Source organism: Vulpes lagopus, chromosome 11 (assembly GCF_018345385.1).
Source record: "Vulpes lagopus strain Blue_001 chromosome 11, ASM1834538v1, whole genome shotgun sequence".
Lineage (NCBI taxonomy): Eukaryota > Metazoa > Chordata > Mammalia > Carnivora > Canidae > Vulpes > Vulpes lagopus.
Window position 1 is genome coordinate 66,657,100 of NC_054834.1, and position 16,412 is coordinate 66,673,511.

The 16,412-nt window shown below is 60.4% G+C and overlaps 2 protein-coding genes across 9 annotated transcripts in view; both read left to right on the top strand.

The window, feature by feature from the left end:
* The window catches only part of AMBRA1 (autophagy and beclin 1 regulator 1), a 172,924-nt gene extending 167,406 nt beyond the window's left edge, over nt 1-5,518 (top strand). For all 8 annotated transcript variants that reach the window (XM_041773936.1, XM_041773939.1, XM_041773938.1 and 5 more), the window contains one exon: nt 3,917-5,518. In XM_041773936.1, coding sequence (XP_041629870.1) covers nt 3,917-4,422 — 506 coding nt within the window. In that variant the 3' untranslated portion in view covers nt 4,423-5,518. The remainder of the gene's footprint in view (nt 1-3,916) is intronic.
* A 3,200-nt stretch (nt 5,519-8,718) lies between these two features.
* On the top strand, nt 8,719-16,304 carry CHRM4 (cholinergic receptor muscarinic 4). The gene is made up of 2 exons (XM_041773593.1): nt 8,719-8,886; nt 13,727-16,304. Exon 2 carries the CDS (start codon nt 13,756-13,758, stop codon nt 15,190-15,192), a length of 1,437 nt encoding a protein of 478 aa, XP_041629527.1. The 5' UTR covers nt 8,719-8,886; nt 13,727-13,755; the 3' UTR covers nt 15,193-16,304.
* The last annotated feature ends 108 nt before the right edge of the window (nt 16,305-16,412 follow it).

Here is a 16,412-nt window from a genome sequence, read left to right on the forward strand (position 1 = left end):
TTCCAGGCTACTCCTCATTTTTTTGCTCTATAAAAATTTGATTAAAATCTCTTCAGCTCTTTCTAAGACTTCTAGGAAGAGCTGTCCACAGGGGGAGTTGGCAAGTCTCAGCTTTTTGGGTTATCGACTTTCAAAGCTTCCCAACCCCATCACTCAGAAACGAAGGGGAGCATCCCCTGGGCTTGCTGTTTGCTCCCCATACTAATACAGTGCCTGCCCGGCATACAGTAGGCACTCAGGAAGTTGTGGAATGAGTGAATGGAGTGAAGGCAAAGGCCTGTCCCTGAGCTTGGCTGCACTGCATTCCCCTGTCTCTGACTGCTGGAGAAAGGTTGCCAGGGCCTCCTCTTGTCTGGTGAAGATGTTAGTTAGCCTCGTTGCAATAGCCTGGGCCCAGGGCCAGAGAAGAGCAGATGTGGAAAGCGAGGAGCTAGAAGGCCAGCATGTCCCCTGAGGGCAGGAAGGGGCAGCTCCTCCTTCCACTCAGCCTGGCTTCCCTCTTCTGGGCAGTGAAAGTCCCAGAATTAAATGTAGTTACAGGGCATTATGGGAACTTGCTGATCCCATCCTGGCCTCCGCATCCAGAAAGTACCTTAGAACTTGCCAAGGAAAAGCTGTCCTGTCAACACTAACTCAATTTCCCATTTTTCAAAGACAAAAAGAAATGCTTTTGCTGGGGAAAGAGACAGCAGAATTAACCTCTGTGGCCACCACTGCTCCTAGAGCTAATAGCTTGGATCCCCGGCCACAGCTGCCTTTTTTCCTCAAGCTCCAGCATGTTTTCTTCTTGAAGGATATGCCAGCTGCCTCCAGTGGCTCTTAGCCTTGGCTTGGAATTCCCTGAAAGAGAAGCACAGTTCACAGCCATGAGGAAGCCGTCTGTGGGCATGGTTTAACTTCTTCTGTCTCGTCTCCTTTGAGCACTTAGTTTATGGCTGATCTTGTGTTAGGCACCATGAATCCAAAGATACTGCAGAGAGAATCAGGTTCAGAGGTGAAGCCACTGTCTCTTCCTTCAATAGGAAGTCCAGAAAGGTGGGCAGCCTGGGTGGCTCAGCGGTTTAGCGCCACCTTTAGCCCAGGGTGCGATCCTGGAGAGCCGGGATCGAGTCCCACGTCAGACTCCCTGCAAGGAGCCTGCTTCTCCCTCTGCCTGTGTCTCTGCCTCTCTCTCTCTCTCTCTCTCTCTCTCTCTCTCTCTCTCTGTGTCTCTCTCATGAGTAAATAAATAAAATCTTTAAAAAAAAAAAAAGAAGAAAAAAAAAAAAAGAAGAAGAAGAAGAAGAAGTCAGAAAGTAAACAAACGTTTAAGTACTTCTCACATAGCAGAGGGGTGACATGTGACCAGGTTTTAGAAGCTACCTTAAATCTGGAGCACCTGTCATCAGCCTCTGGGAGCCCTTTTATTCAGCCACATGTGGTGGAATAGACACCAAGTCCAAGATCATGCATTAGACACTGGACCTGAAGATAAATAAAACTTACTCTGAGACCGTCAGGGACTTGCAGCCCTGGAGGGAGATACCATAGCCACAGATAAAACACACACGCGTGCGCATACACACACATACACACACACACACACACGGAGGAATGGGGCATTGTGAGGGCTCTGGGGGGAGCAGGCACTTCCAGCTGGGGTCCACAGAAGGCCAGGTGAGAAGGGTGGTATGTACATTGACTTTGATATCACAGTGTGTATGAGCAGGGGCAGGCAGGCACACAGCAGTGCCCAGTTGGCTTTGCTAAGGTCACTGGTGCAGGAAGGGAGGATGGTCAGGGAAGAGGCTCAGACCTGACCAGAGGGCCCTTAAATGTCATGCTAAGGCGTCTTGACAACTGTGAGGGCTCTTGGAGCTGCTGGGTTTTAAACAGATTATGGACGTAACTAGAACTCAGTGAATCTGAGCTTAATTAGAATGGTAATTACTAGCAGCAGAATGGAGGCTGGGTGGAAGGGGAAGAGATAAGCAAGAAGACCAGGAAATACAGCTGCAGTCCTGGTAAGAGGTGGCCAGGGCCAGAGCCACAGGCCCAGTGGGAAAGGGCAGGAGGGTCTCTCTGAGGACCTGGCTCTGGCATCTCCCTCAGAGCCCCAGGGGCAGCCCTGTCCTCCCCCTGGAAGTGAGCTACATGAAAAGAGCTGATAGTTCACTAGGCACAGAGCCCAGCACAGTGAGCTCCAATGCCAGCAGGCCTCGGGCCAGCCCCCGACACATCCCAGACCCAGTTTGGGAGGCCTTTGGTGCACAGAGTTCTTGGAAAGCAATGGGGGTGGCGGCGAGCACAAGAAGGTCCCCAGGGGGGCCTTGCCAGGCAGCCCTTTGGCTCACAGGGTAGTAGCTGTGCTGGCACCCGGGCCCTAGGTTGACTTTTCCTCTCACTCTTGGCCCCCAGGAGAAGTGCTGAGAGCCCTTCAGATTCTTTTCTTCTGCCCTGAGAATTGGCACTGAGCTGTCTGAGGGGGAAGTGGGGAAGGGCAGCTGCCTTAGGGGGCGGGGGCTGGATGGGTAGAATTGACAGGGAGAAAGCCCAGCCGGAGTCCCCACTGCTTAGTGCTGAGGAGAACTGTCTGACGAAGAGCCATGGCGTGAGGCTGCCAAGCACTAACAAGGAGGGAAAGATCTAATGGGGCCTTAGACACCGCGAAGCTGTGAAACTGGCTGGCTGGAAATCCAGCTCTAACAAGGCAAGCAGTGAAAAGGAACTGGACAGGGAGGGAGCAAAAAAAAAAAAGTCTTACAAAAATAGCTGTTGACAATAAGTACCCAAAAAAGAAAAACCCTTACCATCAGCGCCCCCAAATCTGCAAAATCCCAAACTGTCCAGCAAGTAGCCAAAGGAAATAAATTGATAGGTAGGGCCAGCCCCAGCAGCCCCGGGGGCCTTGATCATAGCTGCCTGCAGGCTTGGGTCAGTCCGAGAGAGCCGCGCACAGGCGGAGGGGAGGGTCCCTCAGGATGTAGCCCCACTCCCAGCCCCCAGGTGGATCACTGCAGCCGCTGTGAAGTGCCTGCTCTGCCCATTACCTCACTTCCTCAGCCCAGCACTGTGCGTGCTGGATCTTTTCATCCCTCTTCCAAAGTCTGGAAACTGAGGGAGGTGGATGTTAAGAGACTTGTCCAAGGTCACACAGCTAGTGAGTGGAACAGATCTGGGCCAGAACCTTCTCTCCTTCCCTGGAGATGTGGGCTGAATCCTCAGGCCTGGGCAGTTGGCTGTCTCTGGGGAAAGATGAGAGTATCAGGCATCCAGCCCAGCCCAGCCCAAGGAGAACAGTAAATGGGAAACAGCCTGGGAAAGCTGGTGGGGAAAGAGGAGACCGAATGCCTTCTAGGGAACAGTTAAAAATCCTGTCTTCCTCCTGGGCTTTTAGGAAGTAAACAGAACAATACTGAGGGAAGATAGCACAGCTTTGAAATGAAGCAGAGCAGACTCTGCCTTTGGGCCACGCCTGTGGGTTGCCCTCTCTTTCCACGTACCAGGCAGCACTCTGCCCCCCGGACCCAGGCCCCCCGTTCCCCAGGACAGGGAGAGGGCAGGCCGAGCAAGCTATATGTGTCCACCCCAGCCACCTTCACCCGTTTGGTGACTACTGCCAGAAGGGTTGAAGCCAGACGCCTGCCTTCTGGTCCAGCTCTGCTTCTTAACTGGCTGGGTGGCCTCAGCCACCTCCTTCCATCCTCAGCCTCAGTTTCCCCACCAGTAAAACAGAAATGGGAATTATGACCATTTTTGAGGAGTCTTATCTGGCTTTCAAGTCTCTGAATCAGTCTCAGAAGGAGGGAGTTGGACCCTTCTTGTTTCTGCTTTTAGCAGAGAATCCCCCAGCTCCTCCTCACGGTGGTCTGCCTGCCTGCTTCAGTGGCCCCCATCAGTGCCCAACTCCCCCTGTCTTGTGCTCCCTACCTTCCAGGCGAAGGCTCAGAGTCCGGTGCGAGCGGGGAGGACGCCCTCAGCAGGATCCAGCGGCTGATGGCGGAAGGGGGCATGACGGCCGTGGTGCAGCGGGAGCAGAGCACCACCATGGCCTCCATGGGCGGCTTCGGCAACAGCATCATCGTCAGCCACCGCATCCACCGCGGCTCCCAGACGGGCGCTGAGCCCGCGGCCGCCCGCGCCTCCTCGCCCCGGCCCTCCGCCTCTCGGGGACTGCTCCCGGAGCCTGGGCAGCTGGTGGAGCGGGGCCTGAGCCCCCGGACAGCCTCCTGGGACCAGCCTGGTGCCCCCGGGCGAGAGCCGCCCCAGCCACCCCTGCCACCCCTGCCCTCTTCCTCCCCTGTCCCTGCCCCTCTCCCCCTTCCTGGCACTGAAGGACCAACCCTGCACTGCGACCTGACCAGTAACAACCACCTTGCTGATGGCGGTGGCAGCGTCAGGGGGGAAGCTGCAGGCCCCAGCAGGGAGCCACGGAACAGGTAGAGACACATGTGTGCACTGGTGCTTCCCCCTCGAACCGCTGAGCAGAAACCGGACCTCACAGCTGACTGGGAACTGTACACGCGGAAGAGCTGCGGGCTGCATCAGGGAACAGGAGCAAGAGGGTTGGGGGGTCGAGAGGAAGTCAGAGGCAGTGGGCATGAGGCAGTCGAATGGGCAAGGCTTGCCTCAGGGGGCTAGAACCTTCCAGGATCTGGAGCCCAGGAGAGCCATACTGCTGTGCTCCGTGTGAATGGAGGAGGAAGTGGGTATCCCTGCCATGAACCTCCCCTTTCTCCTAGAAACATGGCTTAAGAGACTCACCCCTGGGCAGAGAGCCCCAGAAGGGTGAACTGTCTTCCAGATCTGGGCCAAACCGTTCTGGACAGTGGCCAATGGGGCAGCTTTGCCCTGTCTACCTGTTGCATGGGCAGAGCCACCAGGAGCCCAAGAGCAGGAGGAGCATCCTGGCCCCGAGGAACCACCTCCATCTCTGAGCCTTCCAGAGCTTCACCCTGTCTCTATCATCTTACCCCACAGAGACCACAGTCAGGGGTCAGGTCAGGCCAGGCTCCCAGATTCCTGAGAACAGGAACTTCCTGCACTTACTAATAGGGGACAGCCATGGAGTGAAGGGGGCAGCCTGCTTGTCTGATATAGGATGGAGTCAAGGGATGGTGGGCAGGTCCTCACTCAGGAGTGGGGGGTGTAGGCTGGCCAGCCCCCAGGGCTTGTCCACCAAGCTCTCCCCCTGCCCCACCCCACCCCTCGGCCCTCTGAGCAGCACCTGTGGGTGGCAGTATTCCATGAGCCCAGGCCAAAGCCAGCCCCAGGCTAGGGGAGGGGATGAGACTCCAGGTCAGAGTGTGAGGTCTCGGTCTGTGACTTAAGGTGTTGCATGTGGAATCTTGAACTGTACGTGTAGTTTCTAGTGGAGAAATCAAGGCTCTGATTATTTTGTTTTTAGTATGAAAATGTGATTTCTTTTCTGTTTGTAACTCATCATAGAAACATTGTGGTGGGAGGAGAGGGGATAGTCTGACTGCTAATGAGGGAAACACCAAAGATCTACATCATTAAAATGATGACATGCCCCTCACCAGGCTCCTCTCTGTTTGTTTCTGTGGAAGGTGGAGGGGGTGGGCGCTGCGGGGGGAGAGGAGGGTCACTGAACTAAGCTGGGCCCAGGTTCTGTCAGTCAGGCTCTGTCTTTGGTGCTGCTGTCCTATGTGGGGAGCCCTGTCTGTCACCTCAGCAGAAGCTGCCAGTCAGGTGAGGGCGGCCACGTGTGCGTCATACCAGGTCTCTGCATACCACGTCTCTACATACCACCACTTCCTGCTTCCCCCCAGGCCCCCACTAAGGATTGGAACAGCTTTAACAGTGACAGGTAGGTAGAGATGATGGGAAATCACTCATCCTGACTGCGTCCTACCAGGACTGGGGGGTCTGGAATGAAAATGTAACTGGCCAAAAGGTTGGATCCTCCTTAGTCTCTGGAAACCACCCATGATGGGTGTCTGGGCTGGCCAGGCAGAGAACTTGGTCTTGTCTACAGGCATTCTTCAGAGAAGCCACTTGCTGGCTGTTTGAGTTCCCCTTTACCTTGTATCCTTAGTACACTGGCTGAAGGGCCTGCCATAGTCGTGGGCCTTTGCCACGTTGAGTTTCAAGCCAGTTAGAAAGTGGGAGGAGGATATTTGCCCCAACTCTTAGAGAAGTATACAGGGAAGACAGGGCCAACCCAGGCATTTTTGCCGGCAACAGCCATTTCTCTTTTTACCATTTATTTAAGAGCAAATGAGCATGAGTTGGGGGTTAGAGGGACCTGCCTAGCAGGGAGCCCCAGGCAGGACTCCATCCAGAACCCTGAGATCACCACCTGAGCCAAAAGCAGACACTCAGCCGACTGAGCCACCCAGGTGCCTCAGCAGCAGCTATTTCTTAACTGTCTCTTGTGTCAGCTCTGTCGCAGATGCTATGGAGCATGTAGAATTACAGTCCCAACAGAGATAAAACCAAAAGATTAAATGGGCAAGCAAGTAATACAAAACTGTGGGGGGAAAAAAAGCAGTGTGAAGAGCTATTACATAGTTATGAACCCTAGGATTTTCTAGAAAATTATGAGTGGATTCTGGACTAAAGACCTCAGCCAGCTGTATGACCTTGGGCAAGCCACTTGCCTTTGCTTCACTTTCTTCCCTTGTAGTAGGATATAGGGCTTGTGTTATGTAACTTCTTAAAGTTACTTGGAACTGTAGTTTCGAGTCATTCTAGGTCAGAGAGCAGCAGAATGGTTAGAGCCAGCCTTCTTTGAAGAGGTGGGATTTGAGCTACTCATTGAAGGATGGAAGGATTGCCCCACTGCAAGCCCTCCACCCACGTACTTGCCCCGCCCCTCTCACCTTTGGGTGGAAGGCGGGGAGTAAAGACAAAACTGTGCCCCAGTTCCCAACTCAGTTCCACTTTTGGGTCTGGGATTGGAGGGGTCAACCCTACCTACCCCATGGTAAGGATTTCAGGGAAACTGGAGCAGCTTTGCCTGAAAGTTTCTGGAAGAACTCAAGGCAGTAGTTTGAGACATCTCTGGTTTCTGTGGCCTCCTGTCCTTGGCCTGGCTTGTTTCCTCTGTTTGACTTTATAAGCATCTGGCCACCCCCACCCCACCCCACCCCTGCCCTCTCCATTCACAAGCACACCACAGTTCCCCCTTTGGCAGCATCACCCTCTCCTGGACCCTATGAGAGATGGCAAAGTGGAACAAGGGCAGGACTGTCACCTATTGTCTTATGAACCAACTGAGCCCAGTTTCCACATCTGTGAAGTGGGGGCAAGAACAATAGCTTCTTTCGTCCTTGGTTAGGCTCTGGGGAGATCAGATCATTCGCACAAAGGACATGGCTTCTCACTCTAAGCCTAGACAGCCAATCCCAGCCGCCTTCGGGAGCACCAGGGCCGACCTCCTCCCTCAGCGTGGAGAACTCCGCACCCAAAGCCCCGCAGCGCTGGCTCCTGCCCCAGTTTCCTCCTGCCCCCCCCCCCCCCGGCAGCTCCCGCAGCCTCTCCTCCACTGCCCTACCCGCCTCCGCCTCCGCCGCCCCCTCACAGCCCCTCGCCCGGTTCCTGGGGGAGGGTGGAGGGGCGGGACCCGGGTCGTTTTTTCCGAGAAAAGGAACCGGCGGTCTTAAGGTTAAGCGGATGTTTGCGCTCAAAGAGTTTGGGGTGACAGGCCTCAGGGCCTGGGCGGGGGGGGACACCCCCGGCCCTGGCGGACCCCTGGAAGGGCCGTCTCGGATGGAGGCGGGTGCCTGGTGGTGCGGAGCGGGCCCGCAAGGTCAGGGACGAGGCGGAGCTCTCCGAGGTGCTGAAGCCACCCGCCGCGGACTCCCGGGCCCTCCCGCCCCGCACAGGCAAGGCCCCAAGTCCCCAGGCCCCGACCCGTGCGGTTCCCGGACACCTCAAGAGACCGGCTGCTCGCCCTGAGGTCCCGCTCCCGGCTCCGCCCCGGGTGACCTTGGGCCCTCGGCCTCCCCTCACAGGCATCGGTGAACTCGCCCTCCAGGCCGCGGCTGGAGGGGGACGGGGACGCGCACCCTTTCCCCGCCTGGAGGCCGGGAGCGGGGAGCCGGGCGGCGGGCTGGGGGCCGGGCCAGGGTTGTGTGCGACGGGCGGGCTCCTCTCTCGCCGGCGGACTGTTGCCTGCCTTCTGTCCAGCTCCTTCCCCGGCCCCGACGGCGCCCCTCTTCTCCCGCAGCCCGGCGGCCGGACCGGCGGCCCTGGGGCTGCAAACGGCCAGCGCTCGGCTCCCTGCCCCGACGGAACCGTGGCGACCGAGCCGACCCCACCCACCCGTGACCTCTTGCTGGGGTCAAGCGTTCGCGCCTCCGAGGCCCCCGTGTGAGCGGGGCCCTGCGGAGAGAGCGGCCCGGGCGAGGCGCGACACCACCTCCAGGTCCGGGTGCTCGGTCAGAGCGGAGGCGGAGAGCGCAGCCAGACGGGACTGCCAGCTCCCTCCCCGGCCCGCGAGGGGGCGCCGCGTCCCCATGACAACGCGGACACCCCACCCCGCCCCCAGCCCAGCCTCCCGGGAGGGCAGCGCCCCCCGCTAGGCCGCACTGCCCACCGTGGGCGGTGCCCCCGCCGGGGCCGAGCGCGGAGCTGCCGGCCGGCTCCCGGGAGGAGCGCCGCAGTCGGGGTCCCCGGCGCCCCGGTGGTGCCCCCCGCGCGTCGCAGTTGGGTGGCCGGCCCGGGGCGGGCGGCGCGGCCCCACCAGGATTGGCTGCCTCCCCGTGACATCACGCGGCTCGGGGAAAAGTGCGAGCGTGAGCGCGAGTCGAAGCCACAGCGCCGGGAGCTGCGGGCGGAGCAGGGGCCGCCCCTCGGCACCCCGTCCCCGCCCCCGGCCCGCGGGCCGCCCGCTGGTCCCGCCGTCTGTCAGGTGCGAGGGGACCGGGGCGGAGGTGTCTGGTAAGTGACTCCGCGGCGGCGCGGGGGCGGCGGGACTCGGTTGCGGGAGAAGGACCTGGGGCTCCCGGACCCTCCGAGGCTCCCCGGAGGCGGGTCCCCCCGGGACGGGGCCCCAGGCTCCTCCGGGCACGAGCGCGGGGCTGGGAGCTGCACAGGGCCCGGGGGTGAGGGGCCCCGCGGGAGGGAAGACCCGGAGTCTCGGAAGCTTCTCCAGGTGCGCCCCTGGGACGGGGTGGACATTCAGGAGGTCGGGGGAGGGGTCCTGGCCCACAGCCCTCAGGGCGCCCGGGCAGCCGTCGGGGGCGGGACCCCGCGTCCCAGCCTTCCCACCCGCAGCTCGGGAGGGCGCCAGGCGCCGGAGCCTCAGGAGCCTTTTTCCCGCCCGTCTCCCCGCCCCCCGCCCCCGGCGCCGCCGGCCCACTCCGGTACCTGAAGTCCTCCATCCGCGACCTTGAACCCCGACGGAAAACCCCTACCCGGCCTGGCGCCCCTCCCCCACTCCGGGACTACCCCCTGCTGTTGCCCGGGCTGCGAGCCCGGGAGAGCCGGAGCCCAGCCCGGAGCCCAGTGGCGGAAGTGTCAGGTGCAGTGTCGATGCCAGATCCCCTGAGCCCCTTCTCCCCCCTGTGAACTCCGGAGTCTCTTCTCCCCGCCCCAGGGACGGACCCGGGGCCGCAGCCCTCCCGGAGCCCTGGAGTGAATGCCTAAGAACCCACACCCCAACCCCCTCCCCACGGCGTCCAGAGCACGCGCTCCTTCTCGTCCGGAAAAGGGGGGGGCTCCAGAACCCGGGAAAGCACGGTGCCCACGCCCAGAGGCTGCAGGAACTGCGTGCTAGGGGGTTGGGGGGAGGGCGGGGCACCGGGGAGCCAGGGCCCCATCCACCGGGCCGGGGGCCTGGAGGAGCCTGCAGATGAGCCCAAAATAACCCCCAACCGGGCCCTCGAGGTCCGCCCAGGTCCAGGGCTTGAGAAACCGGGTGCCCACCCTAGCCGCTGGGTCCAGACGGTGCCTCTCTGGCGGGGTGCAGGGTTAGAAGTGTGGGAGGGCAAGAATCTCACACTCAACACTCAACTGACCTAAGCCCTGGCTGGGCCTCCCCGGTTTGGGGGTGCTGCGGTACAATCCCGCCCCACCCCCACCCCCACCCCCACCCCCACCCCCGGCAGACTGGGCACCCTTTGGCCATAACGCTCCGTGGGCACACCGAGCTGAGCCCCGTGTCCTGTAAGGCCAGCGGGGCGACTCAAGCAGCGGCCCTTCGACAGAAGTCAGTCTCAGGCTGGGTCGCCACATCGCCGCGTTGGGGCCCAGACACCAACTGGGCGCTGGCTAATTCGATGCCCCAAGGTCAGGGGGCCCCTTGCAGCTCGGGTTGTGGTCTGGCCACGACCCATCCCCACCCACGAGCGGGGCACAATCCAGACACTGGCTCTAGACTCGATCTTCTCTGCGAAAGCCTGAGCCGAGCCTCCAGGCAGGGCCGTTCAGACCGGGGCAGGTCGCCGATCCTGGGCCTTGCATTGGCTCCTGCGCCCCAACTCACAGGTGCGCGCTTAACCCGACTCGTGCGCATCCCCCCGGCCTGCACACGCATGCACAAGCACGTGTCCACATGGCACGGACCTGCTCACGCGCACACGGGCACACCGGTATCCAGGCGTGGCCGAGCGCGCACACACGCACATGCAGACAGCTACTCGCTTCTACTCGCGCTCCCCGGTAATCACACACAAACAGAACTCGCACTCGCCTTCCCGCCCACACGTCCCTCCGCGGGGCCGAGTGGAAGCCGCGCGCCCCTAACTTTCCCACCAGCGAACCCGCGCGGAGCCTAGGGCAGCCCCGGGGCAGTGGCTGGCAAGAAGTGCGGGGGGGGGGGGATCCACGTCCTTCCCCGGGGCGGCCCTGCCCTGGAGCCTCTGCGCTCTCGGTCGCGTTGGATTTGGGGGCGGTGGCGGAGAGCTGCTGTCCGGAGCTGGCACCCGGGGCTCGACATTGCCATCTAGCGGTGTGCACAGCCCTGGGCAGCGGCTGCTTGCCTCCCCAGATCTCGGGCGGGCCTGGATGGCAGAGAAACGCCCCAGAGAGGGTTGCTGTCAGAATGTCTGCGGGAAACCCAAGGGGTCCAGAAGGATGGGCGGGGGGAGGCTGGGAAACGCCAGGCCTCGCCCTTTCTGCGGCTGGCAGCTTCCCCAAACGGTTCCAGAGCAGGACTAAACCACCTGCCGCCTCCTTGGAGACAAGATGCCCCCAGATGGAGATGAGAGGTCTCTTCTCTTTTGAGAAAGCTAAGTGGGGGAGCCGGCGGGGAGGGGGGGGACCCTTAGTCTTTCCGTTTGGAGCAGTGGACGGCAGAGGCAGGAAATCAGCCTGAGACAGGTTGAGGTTGAGAAGGGGACTCCTGGATTCTAATCCCCCCCCCTTCCTCCCCGCTTACACACTGGATGGCTTTGGGCAAGTTAATTAACATTATCCTCATCTGTCAGAAGATACTTACATCAGTGAGATGGGGATGCTAACAGTACCTGCCTTCTCAGGCTCCTGTACGGATTAAACCAGATAATCTACATAAAAAGCTCAGAGGGATTCCCGACTCATAGTTAACACTCAATGAACAAGGGCTATTATGTTTTTCATATTTGGCCCCTCCAGTCCCGTTTCCATCTCGCCGGCCTGCGTCTTGGCCCCGGGGAGGCTAAAGCGAGGCTTCCTTGGAGCCGGCGGACGGAGGCCTCCCGCTCTCTGCACCTGCTTGCACCTGCCAGGGGAGGGCAGCCTCTGCAGCTGCTGCTTCTGCCTCCCAGCTCAGAGGTGGCACCTGAAGCTCTCAAAGCTCAAAAGTGGGCTGTCTGAGCCCCCGGAGAGGGTGGCATTTAGTCTTTGCCCTTGACTCCTTTGTGACCTTGGAGGTGGCAGCACCACTCTTTGAGCCTCTCCTCCTGAGAACCAGGGATTTGGACAGGCGAACGTGAACTGCCAGGCCACGAGGGTCACTCTGGAACGTGAACTGCCAGGCCACGAGGGTCACCCTGGCACTCGCCTCCAGCCTCTGGTGCATTTTTTTCATGCTGCAGATGGAAAGTTTAGTTCCTGATCCCCATAGCTGCTTGGGAGGGGCCCCAGGACCCAGTCCTCTCTATTTTGCAAATGAGAGAGGGGCCTGAAAGTGAGGTGGCTGCTCTACAGCCACAACCCTGCTGGCCTTGGAGCCTGGGCTGCAGGGTGAGTGCTCCTTCCTCCACACTGGCTGCCTCTGCCTCTGCTTCTCTCTCACACACAGACGCTGTGTATACGGCAGTGCGCGGGGCTGGCGGGGCTGGGCTGGGGCCCGTGTGCGTGTGTGTAATGGTGCGCGTGTTGGCGGGTGTGAAGGAGGCAGGGCTGAACGGCTGCCCTGGCACAGCGCACTGGGCGTGGGCCTCTCTCACGTGTATGGAGAGGAAGGCGGGGGAGAGATGAAGAACCTGGGTGGGAAGGGGATGCAGGCTGGGGGGGTGGTTAGCTGGGGGACCCCCATGTGTGCTGGTGGGCCAGGAGGTGCCCCTGAGCTGGCCCCAGGCTCCCCTGCAGCATTCCCCCCTCTTCCCTCTGGGACACGCTGGGTTCCTTTGGGTTCCCAGTTGGATGGAGGCCTGGCTCTGGCCCCTTGGAAGCCATGTGCGTCTTTCCACAGCTGACAGGCCCTCCTTTCGGCCTCTGATGACTCGGGGTCCTCAGCCCCTGGCTGTGGACAGGCCCTACTGCCCAGCACTGAGCCCCCTGTCCTGGGGCTGGCAGGGGGAGCTCAGGGAGGGGATGCTGCAGTGGTGGGCACCCCCCTGGCCCCTCACATGGCACTCTCCTCCTCATCCTTGAAGTTCCCCACTCCAGGGCACCCCTGGTCACCCCAGGAGCCTTCCCCACCAAGGTGGGATCACCGGCTCTTGCGGCCCTTTGGGCCTCCCTCTGATGGAACCCTTAGCTCTGGGACAGCAACACAATGTCAAGGACTCGTGGAGACTTGGGCGGGTTACTGAACATCTCTGTGCCTCGATTTCCTCATCTGGAAGTAGTGAGAAATAAAGGTTTCTACCTCACAGACTTGTTGGGGGGAAGAAATCGGTTAATATTTATAGAAAGTACAGTAAGTGTCGGCCCCATAGTAGACAGTAAGTGTCAGCTGCTAATATGTATTCTCGCCTGTGTCCTCAGTGCCTCCTGGAAGGATGGAGGACAGGTCCCCTGATAATGTTTGGTTACAAAATGACGGAGGATGTGAATGAATGAACACTTCTGCCCAGAGCCATGTGCTGAGTGGAGCCCTCCCCATTGCTTCTCTGGGCCCCGCACACACTGGCCTTTTGTCTGTGCCCCACATGTGCCCCAGGGCCTTTGCTCTGGCCATTGGCCCTGACTAAGCCACCTCTGCAGCTCTTCGCATGGCCGCCTCCGTGCCATCGTTCAGATCACCTCCTTGGAGAGGCCTTCACTGATCTCCCAGCAAGGAAGCGTCCCGGTCTGTCCTCTGATTCACCCACTCTGCTATGGCCCTGCCTTGTTTTCCTTCTAGCACTTGTTTGGTTGCTCGCATGTTCATCTGTCTGCCCTGGCCAGATTGTAAGCTCCTCGAGAGCGGGGGCCGCGTGTGTCTCATTCACTCCTGTAACTCGGGCACCCGGGACGGTGCTTGTGTGCAGCAGGCGCTCAGACCGCGGGGACTGGCTGAAGACACGAGCGGGAGAGCGAGGGGACAGATTCTCTGCGGCCCGGCAGCATGGTGTCCCTCGGTGGCCTCGAGTTACCTCTCTAAAGCGCTTCGACACGGCTCACCCTTTCCTCTCTCTCCTTCCTCCTCCAGACACCGGCCGCCCACTTCCGCCGAGCAGGATGGCCAACTTCACACCAGTCAATGGCAGCTCGGGCAACCAGTCCGTCCGCTTGGTCACGTCGGCCCATAACCGCTACGAGACGGTGGAGATGATATTCATCGCCACGGTGACGGGCTCTTTGAGCCTGGTGACTGTCGTGGGCAACATCCTGGTGATGCTGTCTATCAAGGTCAACAGGCAGCTGCAGACGGTCAACAACTACTTCCTGTTCAGCCTGGCATGCGCCGACCTCATCATCGGCGCTTTCTCCATGAACCTCTACACCGTGTACATCATCAAGGGCTACTGGCCCCTGGGCGCCGTGGTCTGCGACCTGTGGCTGGCCCTGGACTACGTGGTGAGCAATGCTTCTGTCATGAACCTTCTCATCATCAGCTTTGACCGGTACTTCTGCGTCACCAAGCCCCTCACCTACCCCGCCCGGCGCACCACCAAGATGGCAGGCCTCATGATCGCCGCTGCCTGGGTCCTGTCCTTCGTGCTCTGGGCACCTGCCATCTTGTTCTGGCAGTTTGTGGTGGGCAAGCGGACAGTGCCAGACAACCAGTGCTTTATCCAGTTCCTGTCCAACCCAGCGGTGACCTTCGGCACAGCCATCGCTGCCTTCTACCTGCCCGTGGTCATCATGACGGTGCTCTACATTCACATCTCCCTGGCCAGTCGCAGCCGAGTGCACAAGCACCGGCCCGAGGGCCCGAAGGAGAAGAAGGCCAAGACCCTGGCCTTCCTCAAGAGCCCCCTGATGAAGCAGAGCATCAAGAAACCCCCGCCGGGGGAGGCGGCTCAAGAGGAGCTGCGCAACGGGAAGCTGGAGGAGGCGCCTCCCCCCGTGCTGCCCCCCCCGCCGCGCCCCGTGGCCGACAAGGACACTTCCAATGAGTCCAGCTCCGGCAGCGCCACGCACAACACCAAGGAACGACCAGCCACGGAGCTGTCCACCACGGAGGCCACCACGCCTGCCATGCCCGCCCCGCCCCTACAGCCGCGGGCCCTCAACCCAGCGTCCAAATGGTCCAAGATCCAGATTGTGACGAAGCAGACAGGCAACGAGTGTGTGACAGCCATCGAGATCGTTCCTGCCACGCCGGCCGGCATGCGTCCGGCAGCCAACGTGGCCCGCAAGTTCGCCAGCATTGCCCGCAACCAGGTGCGCAAGAAGCGGCAGATGGCGGCCCGGGAGCGCAAGGTGACGCGGACCATCTTTGCCATCCTGCTGGCCTTCATCCTCACCTGGACGCCCTACAACGTCATGGTCCTGGTGAACACCTTTTGCCAGAGCTGCATTCCTGACACGGTGTGGTCCATCGGCTACTGGCTCTGCTACGTCAACAGCACCATCAACCCGGCCTGCTACGCTCTCTGCAATGCCACCTTTAAAAAGACCTTCCGGCACCTGCTGCTGTGCCAGTATCGGAACATCGGCACTGCCAGGTAGGTGGCAGGGGGGCCACAGAAGGTGCTGGTGGTCACGAGTGTGTGCTAGGCTGCGTGGTCGCTCACGTGGCCGTTCAGGGAGAGATTTGGAAGCATCTCTCCACGTCCATGTTCACCGAGGAGGAGAACTGAGGTCCCCAAGACCCCGTGAGTCTCAGGAAGAAGCTCTGGCTGGATTCAGAGAGACCAGATCTCCGCTCAGGCTGAGGAGGGTCAGCCCCAGAAGCGTCCGAAGCCAAAACTGCCTGGCCCGCCTCCGTCGCCCTGCCTCAGGGAGCTGGGGGGGCACCGGCCTTCTGGGCGCCTGCCCCACTGTGACCAACCAGCATGGCTGGAAGAATGGACGTCTGGAGGGGGAGCAAAAGCCCAGGATCCCCTTGGGAGGAGCAGAGGAGCCAGTGCTTGGGAGAGGAGGCTTGGGAAGGGGGTGGAAGGGTGGGGCCCCCCATTCTGCTGTAGTTGGTGCTTTCTCCCTGCTGCACCCCGCATGTAGGCCCAGCCCCTCCTCCCAGGTCCCATCCCAGGGGCAGAGATCTCCCCTTGCTGCAGTACTCAGCCAAGCCCTGGTTGGGTGGGCAGGTGGGTTAGCTGGAGGCCAGGTGGAGTGGGCTCTTCGGCACCCCGCCCTCCCTCATCCTCCCACAGCACAGCCCTGGTCATGGTCAGGATGGGGCAGCCGGGGGGTCAGGGTCTCAACACTCAGGAACTGAGGCCTGGCTTCCTGCGGTCCCATGCTGAGCAGAGGCCCACTGGATTCTGAAGAGCCCTCCCAGCAGGCTTCTGCAGAGTGTGAGGGAGGCCCGGGGCTCGGGGGAGAATGGGGCCGACTTGACCCACACAGGCCTCAGTGACAGTGGGCACAGGCAAGCAGCCCCCATTGCTTCCCTCCCAGTGGACAGAACCTTCTCATGGTAGTTGGGCTGTACCAAAGGACCTTTGGCTGAGATGAGGAGTGTCAGTTCTCACGAGCCTTCTGGGTTTTCTCCCAGCCCCTGGTATGGCCCCCTGGAAAGACCACATGGAAGGGCTCAGGGGACCTGATGGGGGCACCCTTTCAGGAGTGAGGAGGGGCCCTGGAAGCAATTTTCATAACCATTCTGCTTTATCCATGAGCTCTGGGGAGCACTCACCGCCAAGCCCCCAAACCCCCTGAAAGCCACAGCTCCTCCAGCCTTGCCTTTCCTTCACAAGTTCCTGCCCCTACAAATTACCACAGCAAAA

What these genes read in the sequence shown, in the direction of transcription:
- CHRM4 (XM_041773593.1), top strand. Translation starts at nt 13,756, where the DNA reads ATGGCCAACTTCACACCAGTCAATGGCAGCTCGGGCAACCAGTCCGTC.